Below are 23,301 nucleotides of genomic sequence, written 5' to 3'. Positions count from 1 at the left end.
GACTAAATACGATCCCACTGGAACCAAGTTTTCAGATTTAATGAGAAGAAAAGCAGCGTCTGCTGTGCTTGAGCGTTTCATTTTCTTGGCAATTTCTGGTTGTAGTAATGGAAAAGTAGATGATACTCAGGGAGGAAATAAACATTTTTTTCTTATTAATATAGTAAAATCAAACTCAGTCGAGCAAGTAACAGAATCTGGTGGATTGTCTATTTAATTTTGAAGAGAGAGCAGTTTTACATGTTTCTCAGCAATCGGTGAGATATTAATAAACATTTAACCCTCTCTTTACTTTGGGAAGCAAAACCCCACCTGGCCTTGAAGCCTTTCAAATTCAAAGCACAAACAAGTGGGTTTTTCTGTTTAATTTTTAACACATTCTAAATTTTGCCATGTAAATATGAAGCCCCTCATACCCTGTGGTGAGCGAAAGCTGCCTCACCCCCTTTTCACTCTGCTCCCACTCACTGTGCAATATATCCAGTTTCATTTGTCAGGAGAATAATTATTTCCTGCAATTTCCATGGTATTCCCAGGGTTTTTGGCAAGCTGGAGACTCTTACGGCCTTTTTATAAGTGGAAATGTCCAATTTTATGAAATTATTAAGGTCTTTATGGCACCGAATTCTTCTGAAGCAGAAGAACTTGGTCACTCCGGTCTCAGGTGGCAGGTGGAAAAGGCAAAGCTGTGTTTCCTCAGGGAGGTGGGTCCTACCTGCTCTCCTGGGGGTGTTTGGGACACACGGTGGGTGTTCAACACCGGTGGGAATTTTTGTGCCTGGCACTGTCCTGTGTGAGCTGTGAGAAACGAGCAGAAGGGTGGCGAAGGAGAAGTTTGGGCTTCCTTGCTTGTGGTTCTCGAGAGCTGCGTGAAGGAAATAACACTTCAATTAAATGGGGATGATTTTCCTGGACAATAATGTCGGAAAGATGCTCCGCAGATTGCTTAAAAATTAAAAAACAACCCAAAGAAAGCCTTTATTTCATAAAGGTTCAGAGTTTGTTGTGTTGGCTCTCAACTAAGCTTTGATTTAAATTGCTATTTGGAGGCCTTTGCAGGTAATGGAGCTGCAAGGGAGTAATTGAGAAACTAAAACCAAAAAGAACATGTTAAAAATAACCGATATTCTGTGAAGCTGGGCTTTATTCGGGGTATTTTGTGGCCTCTCAGAAGTTGCCCACTGGGCTGAGGTGGGGAAGCTGGTGGATGTGGGTGGTTCCTGTGTGGATCTGAGGAGGAATTTGTGTTTTGAAATGTTCTTAACAGGAGATTGCTCATTCCCCACCCATATCGTGCAGAAGGGTTGATGGAATTTTTTTATCACCTTGAAAGAGTAAAAAAACCTTGAAAATTATAATTTTCCGCCACCAGAAGCCTCAATTTCTCCGTTTTGGTGATTCAGACGCAGACCACAAATGATACATTAGCAAACATATTTTCTGTACTGTGTCATGGAAGAAGCTGGATATGGATGGAAGCTGTGTGATCCCATAGGAAGCAAACCAGATTTTGTTTGTGCCCTGCCCAACCTCCTGGAAAAAACAACCAACCTCTTTTTTTTTTATTTTGTAGAAAAAGCTCTTTTCTAGGCTGCTTGTCGAGGTGCTCTAGTGCACTAAAAATAATTTCTGGGCTTTTTGATCCAGTTTTGTAACGTCAGATGGCCTGACACCTCTTGCTGCTCCATGTGTTAGTAATTATTTTTAAAGCTTTGCTGCAGGGATGTGCTGAACCACCTCAGAGTGGGACATCCCAAAATCCGTGTTGGGATGAGATTTAAATTATTTACAAAATCCTGGCAGTGTTTGATTTCCTATAGGTGAAGTCCAGAATGTGGAAGTGGAAACACCCTGTGTGTGTAAATGTACAGATGAGCGACCTGAGATTTCCTTTCGCCTTTAATTTATTTTTTAAGAGTGTTTATTTAGTTGTCTGTTTTCAAGGGTGCTGGAGGATTTTCTAAGTTAAATGAATAATTTCGTATAGTTTGCAATGTAGTCACCTTTAATTTATTTTTAAGAGTATTTATTTGGTTGTGTCGTGTCAGGGATGCTGGAGTTGGATGAATAATTCCCTATAGCTTGTAATAGAAAATAGATACTGTGGAATTAAAACAGCAATTTCAGCTTAGACACAAAACTGATTTTATTTTCACCAAGATCTAGGTGAGCACAGTCATTCTAGCCCTGCTGAAATCAGGCAGTGGGAAGCAGTTGCATGTACAGATGTTTGAAAATTGAATTTTTTTAGTAATTCTAATAGCTGTACTTAAAGTTCTCATGACAAGTGGGCAAGACATAAGATAATTAGAGATTGGTTTTAATTTTAGATTTCTCTTAGATTAAATTCTTTCTGGAGCAAGGAGTTACAGTTGGAATGGAATATGTGTGTGTCTTAATATTGAAATAAACTGATGGAAAATACTGCCAAGAGAATTTTAATCATGGGAAAAACAGGCTCCCTGAAACCTCCCGTGTATTTTATTTTGCATGGGACTTTCTTACCCTGCGTCAACAACTGAAGTGAAAGTAGAAAAAAGTGAGTTTAGTTTCATTACATAATGCAAACCTTTCCCTACCATTGTCTTCATCTCCTCCTTCCCGCTTCTTTGCTGCCAGAAGTGATGAATCACTGACTTAGCTGGGATTTGGGATTTTGAGTGGGTTTGCAGATGCCTGTGCTGAGAACAGATGAAAAATTGGGAAAAATGAGGTTAAATGTAGCTGTTTAGTCTTTATTGAAGAATTTGTGAGATGGCTTTTGTCGAGGTTCAGTAATTCCACGTAAATTTTGCGCTGTAGAGATGAGCTGAATATTTTTCATCTCTTCTGGTTAGAACGACAGGGTTGAGCACGCTCCTGTTTGTATGGGAAAAGAATTAGGTTAAGATTTAAAAATGAAAATTAAAGAATTTCATAGAGGAGGAAACCTTTTCCATTACACAAAGGCAACTGTAAATCCTGTTAGAGTCAGGTGAAACCTCATCTTTACCTTTTGTTCACATAAACCCATGTGCTGCTTTGATGTTTTCTGTGCACGGCGAAATGTGAATTAGGGAAAGGAAAATTAAAAAAAAATCCACCTCAGATACTCGCAGGTTTTTGTTACCAACTGTCGAGCGTTTCCACTTTGTTCTTCCTTGTGTTTCTGCTCGTCTCAGCCTGTGCTGCTGCTCAGCTAAATATAACCGAGACCATCCTTTAAATGTGGTTTTTTTACCCTTGGGACTGTATCGAGTTTCTTGAGATTGAGCACAGGCAGAACGTTTTCAGATGGCTTTTTGAGAGACTAGAATACAGAAAGCAAACCTTTATACTTGAGATCTGGCGAAAAAGACGTACCCGCACATGTGTAACCACATAAATAGATCCCCCCGTAGAAAAAAATGCGATATATCAGAGATCTCCTCACGGGCGGTGAGGAAATGGTGCCTCGGTGCCCTTGGGGAGGGACCGGCACAACCCGCCCGTCCCTCAGCCTCCCGCCCCAGCTGCCGACAGCCCGCATTACCTCACCCCTGGACTCGGCACTAATCTATTAAAAATGTGCGTTGCATAATAAGATTTTTATCTCGCTCAGAAACCCCGCCGCTTTCTCTCGCCTCACGGCCGGCGGAGCGCGGCCGGCGCTGTAATGGCGGCGCGGCCGGGGGGGCGCGGGCCGCCTCGCGCCGCTGGTTTTGGGGAAAGACGGTGTTCTCTGGGGCAAAGCGGGTGTTTTGGGGGGCAAAACGCTGTGTTTCTGAGGGAAGAGCGGGTGTTTCGGGGGAGACAAGCGGGTGTTTTTGGGGAGAAAGCGGGTGTTTTGGGGGAAAGAGGGAGTTTCGGGGGAAAGAGGGTGTTTCTGAGAGAAAAGAGGGTGTTTTGGGGTGGAAAGCGTGTGTTTCCCCAAAAAACCACTCCCTTTTCCCCGAGAAAGCGGGTGTTTGGGCGTGGGATGGGGGTGTTTTTGGGGGAAAAGCGAGTGTTTTTTTGGGGGGAAAGCGGGTGTTTCTGATGAAAAATAGAGTGTTTCGGGGGGGGGAAAGGTCTGTTTTTTTGGGGGAAAAGCGGGTGTTTCTCGCCGCAGCGTCTCCGCGGGCGGGGGGCGGTTGTTTGTGCTCAGAACCGGTCTGAGCCGGCGGGAGCCGGACCCGCCGCGCCGCCCCCGGGGCGGGGCCGCCCGAACCCCGCGGAAAAACACCGCGATTGCCACAAAAAAACCCCATTTTTAATTAAAATATTATAACAGAACCCCCCCCCCCCCCCATCCCTTAACGCTGCAGCAGCTCTCGCTCCTGCGTGGAGGTTTTCCCTCACACAGCGCAGGGAAGGGAAGCAGCAGCGCCTGTGTCAGAGCCAGCTCTGAGGGAGGAAACCGCCCTCTCTCCCTCTCAACCTTCCAATTTTAGGTTGTTTATTTATTTTGTTTTATTTTATTTTTTTCATGCTCTACCCGCTCTAGAAGTTAAGTACTGGTTTCCCCGCTGGAGGGCTGAACCCCAAAAATCCCCAAAAGGGGTTATTTTGGAGCCTGTCCCCATATCCTACCAGCACCGTTGCCGTGAAAGCACACAATTTCAAAATAAAATAGAAATTTAACATTGTTAGCCCCTATGGGAGAACCCATCCCCCATCTTTTAAATACATTGGCAATAATACTTTGAAATATTATAACCGAGTGGAGTTTTTTTATTATTTTATACGTCGTTTTCTTGGCATGAGCGGCCCAAAAAAGAGTGGACATTTGGCTGCAATTAATACCCCCACCCCTCGCCGCACTCCCAGTAATTGTTGGTAATTGCTGGCTCTAAATGACAAAGCAATTAAGCAGCTTCCTAAATGTTCAGAAGTAGGTGTTTATCTAAATCTGGGCTGTCAGGCTTTGTTTCTGTGTTGGGGCCCAGAAGCTCAACTGCTTTCTCAAAGTGGCGTTTGATTCTTCACAAGCAGAGGAAAAAAAATCATGTCTTTTTTTCAAATTTATTTCAGGAAAGGAGTCTTAAAAATGCATCATGTTAGGGATGGATGAAGTGGAAATTACTCTAGAAAATATATCTTTTGTTTATTACGATAACTATTTTTATAGTCTAAAATGATTTTATTGTTTTGCATTCTCTTAAAGAGATTATTATTTTATTTTTAGTGCTGTAAAGGTTTCTTGCAATGAGATCAGAGTCTTTGATAATGAATATGAGGATTTCTGGCAGCTGAATCCAGATCCTCATGTGAACTTGCCTTTGCTGGAGGAGGAAGACCCACTGTGTGTTAAAAATAACATTTTTAAGTCACCCCTGGACAGCTGCAGGTCTGTGGAAGCTGGTATCTGGTGTGAGATTTGGCGATTTCAGGTCTTCCTAACCTCCTTATTTAGGAATGGTGGGAAAAACCTGAGCTGTATGGAAGGCATTGCTCTCACCAGCGTTGTGGGAGACTTTGGGCTATTCCTTAAATCCGTGGGAGCTGCTAAAAATTGCTGTTTTCCCCAAAGGTCAGGTGCTGTCGGTGGATTGGGTTTGACTTTGGGGTTGTGCGTGCGCGTATTAACAAAATGGTCACTTCTAATTGCATTTTTAAGGCTTTGATTTCCTTCCAAGTATTTTGCTTAATCATCTTGAGTAGGCTGAGGGAAGGAAAGAATTAGCTGAGGTCAGGGAAGTTGAAGCTGCCCGTGTTACTGCTCAGAAGCCGGGCTTAGTCTGAGGGATCCTGGAGGCAGGAAGAAATCTGCCATACACGGAGAGAGCAAGGGGAAATCAAGCCTGAAAAAGCCAAAGAAAACAGGGAAACGTGGGGTGCCTTAGGCTGTGATGGCTCCCTCCCTCTGCATGAGTGGTCCAGATTCTCCTTTCTTTGGGAGAAACACAACCGGGATGTGAATCATCGCTGAAATAGATTAGAGGGATCGGAGCCTGGAAGTGCTTGTCTGCATCGATGTTGGAGTCAGACAGCTCACATGGAGACACACCACAGGCACCAGAGGTGGGGGAGAGCATTCCTGTCCTAAAGACCTTTGGAATAATAGGCGCTTTAATAATTTCTAATGAATATTCACATGATGGGATGAATAGCAAAGGGGGAAGGCTGTATTGAATGCTTCCTGAAAAATACCCGTCATTACGGTGATCAAAGGAGAAATCCAGCCCCCGCCTGGGCTCAACCCTATGGTGTTCCTATTAAAGCCTAGACAGAGCGTCCCTTTGGACTTGCAAATACAGCGATTTGTTGGTTGGGTTTTTTTTCCCCCAAAGAGGGTGTTTCTGGCTCTGCCAGAGGTGTGGATGCAGGAGAACCTTCCCCTTAAAACCTGAGGGCTGGGAGAACAGCTCTCCTTGCAGCGACCTGGCATTAGCCTTAAAAACAACTTAGGTTGTGCTTAAATAAGGTCACAGGGATGGGAATTAATGGTAAATAAGCCTTATTGGGGGAAAAAAATAAAAAATAGTATCATCCCCTAATCTTTGCCCGTTGAATTAACCGTGTACCTGATGGGCTTAGCTTTGCCCTTAACGTCCAGGCATCCTCCCGACGTCGCAAGTGCCCAAACCACTAATGATGGCATCAAGGTTTTAAGTGAAAAAGCTTCTTAGGAGGAGATTAGGGATCCCACTCCAGATCATCAGCTGGTAATGCCACTCAGAGAGGAGGAGGCAGTGCGGCACTGAGTGGAAAATCACAGACTTGGGGAGAGGTGAGGGCTTCAATGTTGTGTGGAGAAATAATTTATGTGCTGGGATGTAGTCCTAATTTTTTAAAACCTTGAAGTAAAGTGGAGTTTCCAAAAGGAGGAAGAATGAAATGTGCACTATGTAGATGCCATGTTAATCAAGTCCTTGCATAATTATTCATTAAGTGCCTAATACAAGAACAAAAATAGCTCTGGCATTAGGAAACAAGACTTCTCTGTGATCCTTCCTTGCAACAGCCCCATAACAAAGGTAGGGAGCTGTTGTTTCATTTCTGGTCCTTCCAACCACGAGTGCTGTCTCCTGTCTGGAAAAGTGAGACGCGGAGCCTTTTAATTCCTTCTCTCTGAGAAATGTCTGGGCTTCCATGTGCAGTTGCTTTATTTAGCTCAAAGTGATGGGTTTGGCTCGAAGACACTCAGAAATCCAGGATGGCAGGAAAAGTACCTTTTGGAGAATCCTTTCTACGAGAGGGAAGTGGTTTTCAGGGCCATCTCATTTCTTCCATGATTGCCTGATATTCTCCATAGATGTCCAGAAATTTTCATCATTTTTATACTTGGGCGAAAATACGAGAACTTCATCAAGCCCTTTAAGAGTCAGGAGTAATTAAGACACATCTCCAGCAGATCCTGGCACTAAGGGCATTCACGTGTTTATTATCTTTCATCCGTTTGAGAGTAGAGAGCTTTTCTAGCGCGATAACGTGTGAAAGAAAGGCGCTGTTCTCCCTGGAAGTGAATTCCCAGGAATGCCGGCACCGAGTCCCCGCAGACAAACAGTGCCAGGCTGGGCTCAGGGAGATGCAAAGTGTCCTACTTACTGTGGCTGCTACAGGTCTGACCTCCTTGGATCATGACACCTCGTTGGGTAAGAGGTTGCTGCAGGATCTCAAACCCTCAAATTATGTAAGATTTACACACTTGCTTTGAAGTTGGTCCCTCCCTTCCATGTTTGTTTACTGCCTGGTGTGTCCTGTTGGATTGTGAAGGATGACTAGTCACAGAAAGGGAGCTGTTGGGTTAGTACAGATTTTCTGTTCCTCTTGGCTTTCTAAACGCGTGTGGAGCTGTGCTTATCCCTGTTCCGGAGTCTGGGAATACGCCGGGACGTCCTGCGCTGGCCGGGGCTTTGCTGGGTGAAGTTTTCAGTTTGTTTGTTTGTTTTTGAGGTGGAGGGAAGGGCAGAAAGGCTGGTTGTGTTGCTGGAGGAGAAACAGAGATGGTATCTAAGTTGTCTCAGGAGTTGATGTTGGGTTTGCTTTTTAATATTCAGTTTCCCTCTGACTTGGAGAAATCACGTGCGTGAAAAGGAAGGTGCTTAATTAATACTGTACGTGTGGCTGCCAGGGTTTGGGGGCTTGAAGCACCAGATCCCATCAGGGAAGCACGCAGGCTTTGCCTGTGGGAATTCCTTGGAGGACTTCTCTTCCATCCTGTCGTCTCCCACTGCTCCTCCTTTCCCAGCTGCTCCCATGTGGTGTGGAGGCCCGGAGCATGCAGGCACTGGATCTAGGGGGGGTGTAAGGTATTGTTTTCTGTATTTTTCCCTACTTTTTCATTTTCCCCACAAGTTAAGTGCTCATCAATGCTTTACAATCCCTGGTCAGTGTGATGGAACCGGGCCAGGCTTTTGGGAAGGAAAATCCCTGAACTTTTGACCATGTGTGGAGATTTAATCACTAAATTGTAACAAACACCATGGAATTAAATTACAATAAGGTACTTTTTCAGAAGTTACTCTTAAGTGACAAACACTGTCATATGATACTGGTTTTCCTGGGTTGGTTTTGTTTTTTTTTAATTTCTAGGCCTGGCATTACTCCCCATAGTTGCTCAACATAAAGACACATTCTTCCCCCCCAACCCTTTATACATTCACCAGGCTGTGGCATTTTACCCGTTCCGTACAAACATTGTCTTTTTTATTTTATTTTCATGACATCAGTATTTTCTGCCCATGTGAAATCTCACAAAAAGTTCTACTTTTAGTTGTATTTTTATTTGCATGTGGGCAGCAAAATGAAGTAATTCCCAAATATAGTCCTAGCCAAGAGATCCATCTGTTCTCTGCATTTTTAAATGGCAAATTAATCCTTAGCATACAACTCATCAAATGTCTTCTCTTCTCTAATGTATGCTGCCTGAGATCACAGAAATGACATTTTTTTCCCAGGCCTTCCATTTTAAGTAGTCCTTTACTCCAGAACAGCAGCTCCCATTCCGGTTCTACAGAGCACTCCTGTGCTTCTTCCAGTCGCTGTCGTTGGTCTAAAAAGGGGCGTGAAAAAAAAAACCAAACCTCAAAAATGATTGTTCCCTTCATCTCTTTGGTGTTTCTTTGAAAGGCTGTAGAAGATTCTATTAGAACCTTAGATCAGAGGGACTATTTTATGATCTAAGATGTAAGAGAATAGAAATTATCTTGGAAAAACACCCTTGATGAATGGATTTATTTCGGATGGAGAACTAGGGTGGCTCTGTCCGTATTCTTTTGGATTTCACTCTTTGGACAATAGTGACCATTTTTAGAAGTGCTAAACTTCCCCAGCATTATCTGCCATAAAGGGAATTTCTATATTAAGCTTTGCAGGCTCCCAAATTTACTTAAGCAGCATTGTAGATCAGCTGTGTATCTTGGCATGCCTTCCGTTGCAACTCCCATCCCAGGAACAATTCTGTTTATAGGAGAGATGCACCACTTCAAAACTGCTCCAAATCAGGAATTTCAACAAATGGTGTTTTGTGTGACGCTAAAAAACCCAGTGCCTCGGCTTGGGAGGAGGAAGAGCTGACAGATAGTGCCAGGTTTGGGTTTTTTTAAGACAAGGTGTGATGCTTTTCGAAAACAGGAAGACAGAATTAATTCTGCAGGGCTGTTTGCTGGGATCTACCAACAGCTTTATGTTAAAAAATAACTGCAGAAATAACCTGGGGGTGAATCAGAGCTGGGGCTTTTTTGTGTTTTAGCATATGTATGAAAAAGACTTTTCTTCTGAAAGATGCCCAGTGCTCAACTCTCAGTTAATGCCAAATGGGTTTAAAATTGTATTTAAAAGTGTTTATTCCCAGGAAATCATTTGACAGGGCTTTTAAGTCAAAGAAGTTACTTTTTATCCCACAAGTAAACGTTTAGTAGCCTACTTGGACACAGTGGTGGTTGAATTTTAAATGGCATTTCACTGTCCTGGCTCCTGGACAGCACTTGGAGTAGAGTTTTGGTGTTTTTTTCCTAAAATGCAGAGTAGGTCCCTTCTTGAAAGCTGTTGTTGTTGAGGAAACTGCCTTTAAATGTTAGGCTTGATCATCTTGGAGCTCTTTTCCAACCTTAATGATTCTGTGTTGCTCTCTTGGTATTTTGAAAAGATTTGGCCTCCCACGAGCCGGGAGATCGAGTTCCTGAGCCTGTTCCCTCGGTGATTCACGGAATGACCTTGGGCAAAGCCCTTGGCTCTTCTTACCTTATTTCTCCCTCTGCAATGCAGGGATGTTAAGACATACCAACCTCCCATGAATCTGGGACTAAAATGGGGGGTTTGTTTAAAGATTTCATGTGCTCTGAGGTGTCATTTGCAAAATACTGGTTTAGATCATCTGCCGACAGCTGGCAAAGGCTGTTGGCTTTCATGGGATTACGCTGCTTTTGGCCAAAGGGTTGAAAGCCATTTTTGTTAGACCGTGGTGGTGAGGTCTGCCCCATGTTTGCTTCTCAAAGCTGCTGTGAGCACAGACTGATCAGTGCTGCTCTTCTTCAGGCACGTCCTGACAGCGCTTGGAATAATTTGGTTGAATCCTGGCACAGCTGGAGGAGGTGGGAACTGGGGGTGGCTGCAGCGGGACTTCTCACCAGGGTTCCTGACCCAGGGCTTCCCTCTGTGAAGGTGATGTTAAACAGAGGCTCTTTGGGCTCTCCCATTCTCACACCCACCCTCTTTCTTCCGTCTTTGCATCGGTGGAAGTTTAATTGTGGGAAAGCTGCGCCGAGGAGCTGCTTTGTACTTCACCCTCAAGGCCTCGATGACTTTAATCTTTCCCAGCGCCGAGCTCCGTCACCGTGGCCATTTGCTGAGAAAGCATTTCCTACGGCTTCCCGGAGCTGCTTTTGGAGCCTGAGTGATCCCACTGTTCCTAGGGAGCATCCATGTTTTACAGAGGCTGGCAGGGCAGGGAACTCCAGCTGCTCCCAAATTCAACACCAAACCCAGCGCTGGGAGCAGGGGTTGAGGAGCATCTTCCCAGCGGTAGGAAGCTGTTGCTGTTGCTGAGTTGGATCTTTGCTCTGTAGATAGGCTGATGTGTTTGTAACCAACACTTTTTTTTTTTTCCCAGGTTAATGTTTTTAATTCTTGGCTGTACAAAGTTCAGGCCCCAGGACAGAGGGACGTAGGTTGAGGAGCGAGGTGGCAACACCAACTGTGAATTGGGCACAGTCTCCTCAGCCAGACAGAGATTAATACAAACATACATATTTTTAGCAATCAGAATGGATTATTTAATGGCAGGGAAGAATTAAAAGGAGCCCAAGGCTGTCTGGAAACTCGGAGGGCATGTGGCTGCAGGGGAAGGTGGTTCTGGGGTGGGAGCAGCCTGGCCTTCTGAGCAACATCTCCATCTTTTCCATGATTCATTCCAGCCTTCATCAAAGATCGGGTGTCAGACGTCAGGATAAAACAACTGACATAAATATATTTATATATATTAATGTATGGCCTGTCACGGAGATGAAAATGGGATGTTTGCCTTGGGGTAAATATATGGTAAATAGTACCTGGAGGCTGTTTCTTCAAAAACTTACTGGTCAGAGACTGAAATAAACTCTGCAAACAGGCTCTGTTAGTTGGCCAGCTAAAGGACACTGAGTTGTGTTGCCTTCCCCTGGCCTTTAAACATCATTTCACTTCATGTCTTTGGATTTAGGATTCCAGCCCAGCAGGAGATCGCTGAAGTCTCCTCTCTGGGCATGGTAAGACAGAAAGAGTTCAGGGAAGGAGGATGTCTTTGTTTCATTAGTCTGCAGTATTTAATGATCTCTTGTCAGAGCAGTAAGTGCTGGTTTTATCTGTTGTGTACTTTTTGTGGCTGTTTGCTGCTTCCACGCAGCAAGTTTGGTCTTTTGCTCCCTCAGTGGATTGTTTAGTAAACTTCAGGGCGTGTGACAGGCACAAACCAAAGTTCTTGGGTGGCAAGTTCTCAGTGGCTTGAACGGGTGCCAGGAATGTCCTGGAGTCACCTCCCGGCGAGCTTTGCTCCGCAGGGACCGAGGGACCGGGGCGATGGGCACAGGGTAATTACACCGAGTGAGTCTGAGCTCTGTGCTCCCCAGCTGCATTTATCCACCCCTGCTCTTCTATCCATGTTTCCAGTGGAAAGGTTTGTTGTGACATGAGGCTCTGTGTGGTTTGTGCGTGGGCTGAGCCCCTTCGCTGCTCACCCACAGTCGGCAAAACACGGCAGTGACTCCTTACCTCTTGATCTCTTCATACAAACCAACCTTAGAGGTTGGGCTGGGTTTTCTGACATCTTCAACTTCAGGTTCAGCAACTCCTTTGAACCAGGAAAAACCCTCAGGTTTGTTTCCGCAGGTGTGAGAAGTGTTTTTTTCCCTTAGGAACACCCTGGTGTGGGACACATCCTGTGTACGGAGCAACTGCCTGCTGCTCACGTGGGTATTTAGGTCAACGTTGGAATCAGCTCCAACAACGAGTTGCTCACCCTGTGCCCAGACCTCTGGAATTTTCATCGTGGTTATTTCTGCCTATGGCAAGGGATTGGAACGAGATGAGCTTTAAGGTCCCTTCCAACCCAAACCCTTCTGGAATCCTGTGATTTCTCCTCGAAATCTCCTCCTTTCTCCTGTGGCAGAACAGCCGTCTGGATTGTTGGAGCAGCCTGGTGGTGTCGGAGTTCTGTGGGAATGGGTTACTGCTGTTCTTCATGAGGAACATGTGATTTGCTGTGCCTTTTTGACGTGCACGTGTGTAGAGAATGGGGGAAATGCTGGTTAAGTACCTTTTTAGGTTCGTGTAATATTTAGCAGCAGGTCAGAAATATCAGCCTGTAATAACCCTGTGCATATATTATTTCAATATATCATTTTCCATCCAGAAGTCAAAGTGTTTCACAGGCAAAGATCCTTTAATACATTGCTGGAACGGAATAAGATGCATTTTTTAAGCTTTTATTTTAAGCAGTTGCCATCAGATTTCTCTGGGTCTTGGCTGACAGCAATCAGGTGTTTTTAATACTTTTTATTCCCAAACAATTCACTGGTACATTCAGGATAAATTAGAGCAATTTTCTAGTATTGTTTTCGCAGGTTGAAAAAAATCTAACTGGCATTTTTTCCCCTTAAAATGTCTGAAGTATCCCAAGGATTTGTGTTTTTTGGATAGAGCTGATCATACAGCACATGGTGTTCTGTGCACAGAGATCATCTACGGTGATTTAACTGGGATCTGGAAAGGGAGGGACAAGGGAAAAAACAAGGGTTCCTGTTGCTTCCGTTCGGAGCTGACTTTGGATTTCCTGACCCGACTTGGGAATGTGCTACTGACATCGACGTGAGAATAACCCGGGGATGGTGCTGCGGGAGCCTGTCCTCAGTAGATCTTTCTAGGAGATAATCTTCACTCGGAGTTTATTCTGACAGGGTGTTGAATCTGAGCTGAGCCAGGCAAAGTTCCTGATTTCAGTTAATTTTGGCAGGGGAAAAAGTGATCACTGCATATTTCTGTAAAAAAAACCCCTGTATCATTTACCAGGTCTAGTGAAACAGTTTCTGAAGGCAGCTACTAAAAAAAAAAATTAAAATCTTAATTTTTACCTTTTTCCCAGCTGAACTTTGGTGTGAAAAATGCAAAGGGTTTGAACCGATTTTAGGTGGCTTTGTTTTTAACTTACTCCAGCAGTCAGGGGTAGAATCATGGAATCACAGAATCATGGAATGGTTTGGGTTGGAAGGACCTTAAAGCCCATCCAGTCCCACCCCTGCCATGGGCAGAGACACCTTCCACTGCTCCAGGTTGCTCCAAGCCCAGTCCAACCTGGCCTTGGACACTTCCAGGGATGGGGCAGCCACAGCTTCTCTGGGCAACAACGGGTTGGTTTTGTTTTGCCATTTTACCTGTTTTTCAAGCTGCAGTTGCAGCTGAGCCTCTGCAGTGTGTTGATGCCTCTCTCTGCTTTGCCCTCCACCACGGCTGCCGTGTTTCCCGCCGTGTTTCCCACTTTGTTTCCTTCTTTGTTTCCCATGGGGAGTCCCCAGCCTGCAGCTGACTCACGGCTCTCAAATCAATGGGCAGAAATGAGAACTGTCCCACATTTGGAACTGGCAGAAGGGTGCAGGCAGGTTGTGAGATCCCTTGATTCAGCTCTCTTGATCCCTCGATTCAGCGCCGCTGCCATTGACGGAATCAGCGGGTCTCCCGTTCCATCGGCGGGTTTGGAGTCTCCCTTTTATCTCCTTTTTGTGGGAACAAAGGGAATGCTGGCTTTGTGTTCTCCTGTGCTTTCATTTGTCATACATAAACGCAGCGTAACTTCGTCGTTACTGAGACCTGCCAACTGTAATTGCTCAAAAATGAGATATTTCTGTGGAAACAAGGAGTGGTTGGTGGGATATCGGGATTTGAAATCTCATTTCTACAGTTATAACTGAGAAAAGGAAAATTCCGTGTGCTAAATCAGCTGCAGGGGACTGAGAGCAGGAGTTGGGCTTAATGATCCTTGTGGGTCCCTTCCAACTCAGGATATTCCATGATTCCATGAAACCAGGTGTATTTTACATCTCAACCCTATTGCTGGATTCCTATGTGGTGAGTCTTTGGGACTCAGCCCATATGGATAAAATTTAGACTAGATTACAAATAGATTTAATCTTGATTTAATCTTGATTAATGGAGAATAGATCCATAGATAAATACTGTAAGTTATGAACAGATTTTATCTTGATTGATGGAAAACAGATACATAAATAGTGCGAGTAAGAACACACACATCCTTATATACTCACAGGCAATTATGGAGTGCAGATAAATATTTTAAAAGGCCTTGTAAACTACACCTGTAGTAAAGAGCATGTGTAAGAGAAGGATTTCATGTCCTTGTTAAAATGGGAACAATCTCCTTTTAGCTCCATTTTTCCATCTCATTTTGCTGACGGTAAAACCAAAAATCTCTATTCTCAATTCCTGTGGTGCCGTGGAGTGAAACTGAGTTTAGGAGTATCTGGGCTGGACAAAAGAGCATCTGAAATCCCGGTGAAATGCTGAAATTATTCCCAAATGATCCCACATCCCCAGGAGAAGAGCAAAGCACCGAGGAGGCGAGGGCAGCCGTGAGCCAGGATGTTGGAGGAGCCGGTTCCCGGCTCCCTCTCGGCGCGGTGTGTGTTGTGACAGCTCAGGAGATTAGTTTTTCGTGCTGGCATTCTGCTCCACTGAGTTTACGGGGATGTGGAAGAGCAGGTTTCCCCATGTTGGGAAAAGGCCATGTGCCAGAGCACGCTCTGGAGAAAATCACCCCTGGTTTAAGGCTGGTGGCGGAAACACAAAATCAAGTAAGAAAGCTGGTTTTGCACCATTTTTCCCCTCCCCAGAACTTATTGATACTTGAAATACTTTCAGGGAGGAGATTATCAGAGCTGTTTGTTTATCCTGTTATATTCCCATGTTAAAATTTCCCTAGCTCGTTCTAAAAGCTTTATGGACCAACTTTTGCCAGAAGAATTTTTAATAACTTATTTTCTGCGCTGGCAACGGGCGGCTGTTTTCAAAATCACTCCCAGGCAAAAGCAAAGCCATATTCTCATTTTAATATTCTGGGAACATGTCCTTGAGCAGCTTTCGGGCTTCAGCTCTGTATATTTTTAAAGCTGAAAAAAGGTTGTGTTTTGCTGCTCGAGACTCCACATAATTCCCTGTCAGATGCTTTATTTTGATTGTGCTGTGAGCTAGAACTGGGTGACACGGCAGCTATAATTAACTCTTCCATCATCCTCCCATTCACAGAACATCAAACCTTTGACTTACTTTTGAATTATTATATCCATGTTTCTTCAATTGGAAAAGTGATGGGGATTTCCCTGAAGAAAGGGGGATTGTTCTTGCAGCCATTTTTTTTTTCCTTTCTAAAAATAGTTTGGAAATAATGACTTTTTCTTTCCTAGAATGTCTCAGAAAGTCTTGCTTTGCTTAGGGATGTGAATCCCTAAAACTTCCTGGGGAAGGGGGAATTTTCAGCATAATCCTGGTTTCCCAAAGTTGGGTGGAATTCAGACTCCTTTGTAGAATTTATCACCCTGTTACACTCCTGTGTCATCACTTGGATGTCTTAGGGTGTCACCCCGAGATAATATTTTTTCCCCAGTGGAATGCTGTGATTTTAAGAGTGTGTTCCATATTTTAAACATCCTCATAAAGAAAAAAACCTAAAAAGAGCCTTTTCCCAATCTAAAGCACTGTTAAAGTAGAAATTCAGTGCTTCCTCTTGCTTGAGAGATACAATGTCAGCACAGTGGAATATTTTAAAGGCTTCAGGAGTGCGGAGTTGGTTGTGATATTGAGCATCAAGGTGTGAGAAGGGAAGATAAAAATGCACACAGGGCAGAGGCTTCTACAGCCCTAAAATCCTGTTTTAGCCTCCCCCAGGGGCTGGTGAACCATGTGGAGCTGCTGCTAGCTTGGGAATTATTGTCAGCTTGTCCCCACACACGTTCTCTGCCCTGTGTTCGTGTGTTTAAAGGCGTTTCTCTGTCCTTTGCCAGTTTATTTCCCAGCAGGAGGCGATGGCTGATGTCACCCCTTGAGATTACTGGGGGCCTGTTCACGTGGGGTTGGGTTTGTTCTCCTCTTCCCAAAATGCTGTAGAGAAGAACTTGAATTTAGTGAGGATTTGAGGTGCTTTAGCAGAAAGGTGGAGGCAGAGGGAGTGGGATAAAGATGAGGGAATTGCTGCATGCTTCACTTCTAGTGATTAAATAATTCATTAATAAAGAGGGCACAAAAGGAGGATGCACAGGTGAGGCAGAAATAAAGGCAGGTCACAAACTGAGCAGAAAAATGAGACTGACGGGGCATCTTGATGGCAGAAGATTCATTGCTGGGAAACACAGGGGATGGGAAGGGAAATGCTATTTATTGTCTAGGAAATGAGGGGTTGGGTGGTGCAGGGCGGGTGAAGGGCTCAGCTTTTCACTCCATTCCTGGCATGGCTTTATTTTCTCTCCTCTCCCAAAGCACCACTGAACTTCCTCCTCCAGGAGGAGGAGAGTGTGGGAAAGGCACCAACGTGTGAAGTGACTCGATGGATGGGAGGGTCGTGACGAGGGTGAGACTGGGAGGAGAGTTTCTTATGTTTATTATTACATCTGCATTTTGGCCCTTTTTTGTTGTGGTTTATTTTGGTCTGGTGTGTTTTTATATCCCCACTGGATTGTTAGTGAGTATTCTGGGACAGAGATTTCCCTTCTACGCCTCCAAATATATTGGGGACAGAGCCCAGGGGCTTTGGGAACGTGCCACAGTGCTCCATTACACCGAGAGGTTCAGGAAGAAAAGCAGGTTTTTTGAATGTTTGAAGGAAAACACAGGCAAAAAAGTAATAGAAGAGCTCACAAAATCAAATCATGGAAATGCTTAGAAGCCTGAAATGGCTTCCCTGAGAAAAGAAATGGAAAAGTTAAGTGGTTTAATGGCAAGAAGGTTTGTAAGAAGCCTATGAAATATTTAAGATAAGAAAAAGATAAACCTGCGTATCATTTTTTCTAATATGACGTGGAGAGGAACATAAAAATTCAATCAAGCAGCGAATTTCGAGACTGGCAGGGTTATTTTAGTACGTGGCACATCTCCCCCCCCCCTCCTGCTTCCAGCCTCCGAGTTGAAATTCCAGCCGAATTTTTTCGAAGGCTGCTCGTGTAATGGAGAACGAGAGTCTCCGGGGTTATGTCAGACAAAATTATTTTTAGTGCAGTTCTGAGCCCTCGTGCCTCGGGGAAGGAATGAGCCACTGAAGCAGGATGACGTGTCCCCACTGGGCAAGTTTAATAACATTATTCTCTGTATTTCTGCCTCTCCTCGAAGCATCCAACGCTCTGCGCCGGCACGAGGCCGCGCGTTAGATCGACTCCCTCTGTGATCTAATATGCAAATCCTCCTCTCTTGTAATTATTGTTTATAAAAGGCGTTCTCGGGGCTGGATTCTTCATACCCTGAAGTTGGAGGTTGAGGCTGAGCCTGGGAATGGCGTTTGCTGGTTTGTAGAGAATCCCAGGATGGTTTGGGTTGGAGGGGACCTTAAAGATCTTCTCATTCCAACCCCTGCCATGGGCAGGGTCGTGAACATCCATATCTACCCAGGCCATTCCTGAGCAGTTGACCGAAAAACTCACCACGATTTTGACACATGAGATCTTTTCAGAATACAGACCCTTTTGGGAAAGATGCCTGAGAGCACAATCATAAGCACAATAATACTTCTCTTCTGCATGTCAGAGCTCTGGGATGGATTTTGAGGCTCCATCAGACCTGTGCATCCTCTCTATGTCTCCAGTCTTCCCACCCAGCTCCCGAGCTGGTCCAACATGGTGTTACACTTCATTAAATCTCCACCGTTGTCGTGGCTCATAACAGGATCTCACCGGCATTTCACCCATATCCTGCTTCCCTGCCTGTCTCCTCTGAGGGCTTTGGAGGAGAATATATGTAGAAAGACACTAAATTCCTGTGAAAAACCAGGCTGTGGTACAGGAATCAGGCACAGGGGGGAGGTTGTAGCCGAGCAGGAGCTCTGATATTTTGCATTTTGAATCAAATACCGATTTCCTCGGTGGCTTTGCCCCTCCGTGGACTCACGTGTGGTTCCGTGCCGTCCCCAGCAGTGACTCCAGCAGCAGCTCCAGCGACGAGTCCCCGGCGCGGTCGGTGCAGTCCACGGCCGTCCCCGCGCCCGCCTCCCAGCTGCTCCCGTCGCTGGAGAAGGATGAGCCCCGGAAAAGTTTTGGGATCAAGGTTCAAAATCTTCCAGTGCGCTCAACAGGTACATGCACTTGGGAAATAGGGGAACCAAGGGATAGGGCTGGTTACGTAACCTGTAGTGAGCCGAGTGACCTGTCGTGACACGGCGGCCACGCGGGGCCTCCGAGGACGGGATTCTCTTCCCGCTTCTGCCTCGGTTCTTGTGTGACAGTGGGAAAATTGCTTAATTAGTGACCATCTGTGAGGAGTCCTGCTGGTCCCAGCTCTGAGTCTTGGGCACTTGGGCAATCCCAGCTCCTGGAGACGGTGCTTTCAAACTGCAGCGGGGGTTTCCCCAGGGAAAAAAATGAAACCATCTCCATTTTTTCATTTAAAACTTGGATTGTTTATTCTCACCCTCTTTCAATTTCTTTTTTAATCCAAAAACTTCAAGGGTTTCTGTTGAAGTTTGAGTGCTTTTGAACACCTCTGAGCATATTTATAAAGGCAGTGGATATTGCTTGGAAAATAATGCAGGAAACCTGTGCTGAGAACAGGAGAGATCCCACAGGAAAGAACAGCCTGGGATCAGTTGTGGAACAGTTGTAACAGGATTCATGGATGCAAAACCACTGACTGATTCAAAATACCTGTTAACCTTGTGAGCAGCACACCTCACATGGTGATTTTCTTCCTGTAGGTTTTATTCCTGTCCTATTCCTTAGAAGGACACGATGCCGAGGTCATTATCCCACAGGTCCCAGACTGTGTGGGCCTGAGTTAGATTCTGCAAAATCTGATGGCTCTGCTTGGTTGTATTTCTGAATTGACTGAACTGAATGCTGTATGACTCCAGTCTCCATTCCAGATGCCTCATCCCAGCTTTGGAAACCTGCTGTACTCAGTATCCCTGTGGGATTATTAATGAAGTATCACTGGTTATTTCCTCTTCACCTACACCTGGGTGTCTGTTAGAAGCAATAACTGTCCACCACCAGCTTCAGTGGTGTAAAGCCTTGTGTCTGTATTTTCTTGGGTTTAAAAATCCAGGCAAAGTGAAAGATTAGCCAGAAACCTGGGGCATTGGCAAAATTAACACCTCAAATTAAAAAAGGGTGAGCACCAAGTTAAACGGAACGAAGTCACATTTCAGAAGGACAGTCAGAGTCTTCATGTCTTTTATGGAGATACTAAGTTGGTAAAGATTGGAGTACTAATGTTTCTTTGCTGATTTAGATACAAGCCTTAAAGATGGACTTTTCCATGAATTCAAGAAGTATGGGAAGGTGACGTCGGTGCAGATCCACGGCGCGTCCGAGGAGCGGTATGGCCTGGTGTTCTTCCGACAGCAGGAGGACCAGGAGAAAGCACTAAATGCCTCCAAAGGAAAACTTTTCTTTGGCATGCAAATTGAAGTCACGGCCTGGATAGGACCAGGTAAGTCCATGCCCTTCTCCCATGGGATATGGGACCGCTCTGGGCATGTTCTGTTGTGAAGGGGCAGCGTAGAAGTACGAGGCACATTTTAGAGAAATACACCAGAATAAATTCAGAGCAAGAGTTCTGATTGCTAAATTCAGATGCTCTTAGGGAGAGAGTCCAGTCCTAAACCTCAGAGAAGGAAACCTGCCATGCTCCCAAACACTGGGATGTGCTGGAAGGAGTGATCTCTCCAGCACGTCTTGGTGGAGCAGAAGCCAGTGGGTGGTGTAAGCACAGCACTGAGCCCTCACAGCCTCGTTGGGTCTCCTTTGAATGGAAACAGCCAATGCTGGCTGCGTTTCTGAGGCTGTGGCAACACAGCCCATGTGAGTGACCAGTGAGAGCTGCAGCCCTGAGCATGTGGTGAAGTTCTCAGTCTGCACTTCAATGGCTTTAAAAATTGAGTCATGAAAACAAACTCCTGCCATGTGCTGTTCTCGCACTGGAAATCATGCAATAAAACACGTTAAGAGTAAATTTTTCAGAGGAGCAGTTGGAGGATGAAGCTCCCTTTCACCTGAGGATGCTCAGATACCTCAGTGGAACATAGAGATTTGAAATCACACATAAATAACAAGTCAGAAATTAAATACTGGGTATTTTTGTCCAAGACGGTGGTTATTCTCATTCAGATCAGGAAGGAGACTTGAGCAAACCAACATGAACTGAACCCACATGAAAAGCACCTCCGGGCATTACAAATTTCTTGCTCTCTTTTATTGTAGAAACAGAAAGTGAGAACGAGTTTCGTCCTTTGGATGAAAGGATAGATGAGTTTCACCCAAAAGCAACGAGAACTCTGTTCATTGGCAACCTGGAGAAAACAACCACCTACCACGACCTTCGCAACATCTTCCAGCGCTTCGGGGGAATAGTGGTATGTGAATTGTGCCCTGGTGGGGTGGCACTGCCCCTCTTCCTGTACAGACCCAGGAGATGCTAAGAAAGGTGGTAAATCATGGTGTCAAAGGTTATTCAGTCTTTCTGTAGTAATCTGAGTTATTCTTCTTGCTGGAATATACCTGAAAGCTTTTTCTTTGCATTCAGAGTTCAGCACATGGATATTGAGGGGTAACTTAGCAGTAAAAACAGTCCTAGAAGTGTTTGCAAGGAATCCCAGAATCACAGTTGGAAGGGACCCACAAGGATCCTTGAGTCCAACTCCTGGCCCTGCACAGGACCATCCCCAAGAAGGATATTGAGCTCTTAGAGAGTGTCCAAAGGAGGCAATGAAGATGGGGAAGGGCCTTGTATTGAAGCCATGTGAGGGCACTGAAGGCACTTGGTGTGTTCAGCTGGAGAAGAGGAGACTGAAGGGAGACCTCACTGCAGTTCCAGCTTCCTGGGCAGGGGCAGAGGAGGGGCAGGGACTGAGCTCTGCTCTGGGGGGACCAGGGACAGGACCCAGGGAATGTCCTGAAGTTGTGCCAGGGCAGGGTCAGGTTGGATCTCAGGCAAAGGTTCTTCCCCCAGAGGCTGGTTGGGCACTGCCCAGGCTCCCCAGGGCAGTGGGCACAGCCCCAAGGCTGCCAGAGCTCCAGGAGTGCTTGGATGATCCTCTGGGACACAGGGTGGGACTCTTGGGGTTGGGCCTGTGCAGGGCCAGGAGTTGGACGATGTCTCTCCTGGTAGCTCAGAGTGTTTGCAGAAGAGCCTGGTGGGCTCTTTGGGATGTGGATGTGCCGGTTGTTGTTTTCATGTTGAATCAGTACAACTGTGTGAATCTTGAGTTTCTTGCTGGAACAGAGGGTTTGGTTGGTGCATGTGGAAGCAGCCCCAGCTCTCAGAGCCCATGCCCAGGCAGAAGGGGAGTGGAGCAGATGGATCAGTGATGGCACGTGGGGAATTTGGGTTTCCAGCTGAGAGGGAGTATCTGGATGAGGCAGAGCAGCAGTCAACCCCCTCTGCTCTGCTCACACCACTTTCTATCAGATCATATCAATGTTGCATTTAAGAGAAATTTTCCAGAAAAGTGGTGTAACTATCCACAGCCAGTTTAATTAATTTTCACAAGGTCATGAAGTGACAGCTCAAGGGGGAATGGCCTTAAGCTGAAGGAGGGCAGGATTAGATGGGATATTGGGAAGGAATTCTTCCCTGTGAGGGTGGGGAGGCCCTGGCACAGGTTGCCCAGAGAAGCTGTGGCTGCCCCATCCCTGGAAGTGTTCAAGGCCAGGTTGGTTGGGGCTTGGAGCAACCTGAGCTAGTGGAAGGTGTCCCTGCCCACGGCAGGGGGTGGGACTGGATGGGCTTTAAGGTCCCTTCCAACCCAAACCATTCTGGGATTCATTCTATGATTCCTGTTGAATCTGAGCTTCAGCAGTGATAGTTCATGCTCTCCCTGGAAGCTGTGGCTGCTTGTGAACGTGCTGTGCCTTGTTCACCTGCTCTGAAGGGTTTTTGTAACCACTGAGGGATCAGTCACACACACCAGGAGCCCCAAACCTACTCCCCCACAAAAGAAAGGGAGTTGTGCTTCCATAAACGATGTGGACAAATATAAACCCCTCATTTTATGATGTCTGGCAGCCCTTGTGCATCCAGCTTGCACTGTATCCTTGACATCAGTGCTGATTTATGAATTCCTGCCATGTCTGTGGCTTAAACCCTTTTGCAGCATTACAGCAGCAGAGCTCTCCTGATAAAGATGCTTATCAGTGGTAGTGTAAATTGGCTTTTGTGTGCCATGCTGCTGCCCTGTCAGCATTGTTAATGGCTCAGAATTGGGCAGCAGCACTGCCTTGCAGTTTCTGGGAAAGCTTGGAAGCTCAGGTGCAGAAGGGACCAGCTTTATAACCTTTTTGAGGGGTAATGAACACAATAATGATATTTTATTTTCCTGTCAGAAGGAATTGCTTGCCCAGGGTGAGTGGTCAAGTATAATTTGTGGTGGTTGCAGTTGTGCTACTTTAGACACTTGGAAGTGTAGTTTGCTATTAGTATTCCACTTAAATCATTAGACTGGGGCTGTAGGAATTTAATAGTTTTGTAAATTTCCCTGTTTACTTCTGTTTTCCCAGATAAAGAGCTCTTGGGTGAGACCATATCAAACTGCTGCCTTGTCCCTAAATTTATTAGCCATGAAATTAGGCTGTCCTGGATGCTGGAACATTTGTGCTCAGATCCGTGTGCAGCTCACAAAGGCAGCTCCTGCTATTCCAACAAATAAAGCCAAACCTTCCAGGTCCTTTTTTCACCTCA

At 45.4% G+C, this 23,301-nt stretch overlaps 1 protein-coding gene and 1 long non-coding RNA gene across 8 annotated transcripts in view; one reads left to right on the top strand and one right to left on the bottom strand.

The window, feature by feature from the left end:
• SPEN (spen family transcriptional repressor) overlaps nucleotides 1–23,301 on the top strand; it is a 66,734-nt gene that overhangs the window by 23,586 nt on the left and 19,847 nt on the right. For 4 of the 5 annotated variants that reach the window (XM_027693193.1, XM_027693192.1, XM_027693194.1 and 1 more), the window contains exons 4-6: nucleotides 18,540–18,700; nucleotides 19,855–20,055; nucleotides 20,826–20,977. In XM_027693193.1, the coding sequence (XP_027548994.1) occupies nucleotides 18,540–18,700; nucleotides 19,855–20,055; nucleotides 20,826–20,977 (514 nt within the window). The remainder of the gene's footprint in view (nucleotides 1–18,539; nucleotides 18,701–19,854; nucleotides 20,056–20,825; nucleotides 20,978–23,301) is intronic. The other variant, XM_027693190.1, reaches the window with a different exon arrangement.
• LOC113972295 lies at nucleotides 654–3,774 on the bottom strand. 3 transcript variants are annotated; one of them, XR_003535837.1, is made up of 3 exons: nucleotides 2,993–3,774; nucleotides 2,580–2,859; nucleotides 654–865 (listed from the first exon to the last, which is right to left on the bottom strand). It is a non-coding gene; the product is annotated as an uncharacterized LOC113972295 (long non-coding RNA). The 3 variants fall into 3 exon arrangements; XR_003535836.1 differs by lacking the exon at nucleotides 654–865 and having other exon boundaries at nucleotides 2,131–2,859; nucleotides 2,993–3,289; nucleotides 3,512–3,774; XR_003535835.1 differs by lacking the exon at nucleotides 654–865 and having other exon boundaries at nucleotides 2,131–2,859.

Source organism: Neopelma chrysocephalum, unplaced genomic scaffold, assembly GCF_003984885.1.
Source record: "Neopelma chrysocephalum unplaced genomic scaffold, ASM398488v2 Primary Assembly neopelma1_90, whole genome shotgun sequence".
In the NCBI taxonomy this organism is placed as follows: Eukaryota; Metazoa; Chordata; class Aves; order Passeriformes; family Pipridae; genus Neopelma; species Neopelma chrysocephalum.
The sequence above is the reverse complement of the archived record's forward strand: the minus strand, read 5'-3'. Positions and strand labels throughout refer to the sequence as shown.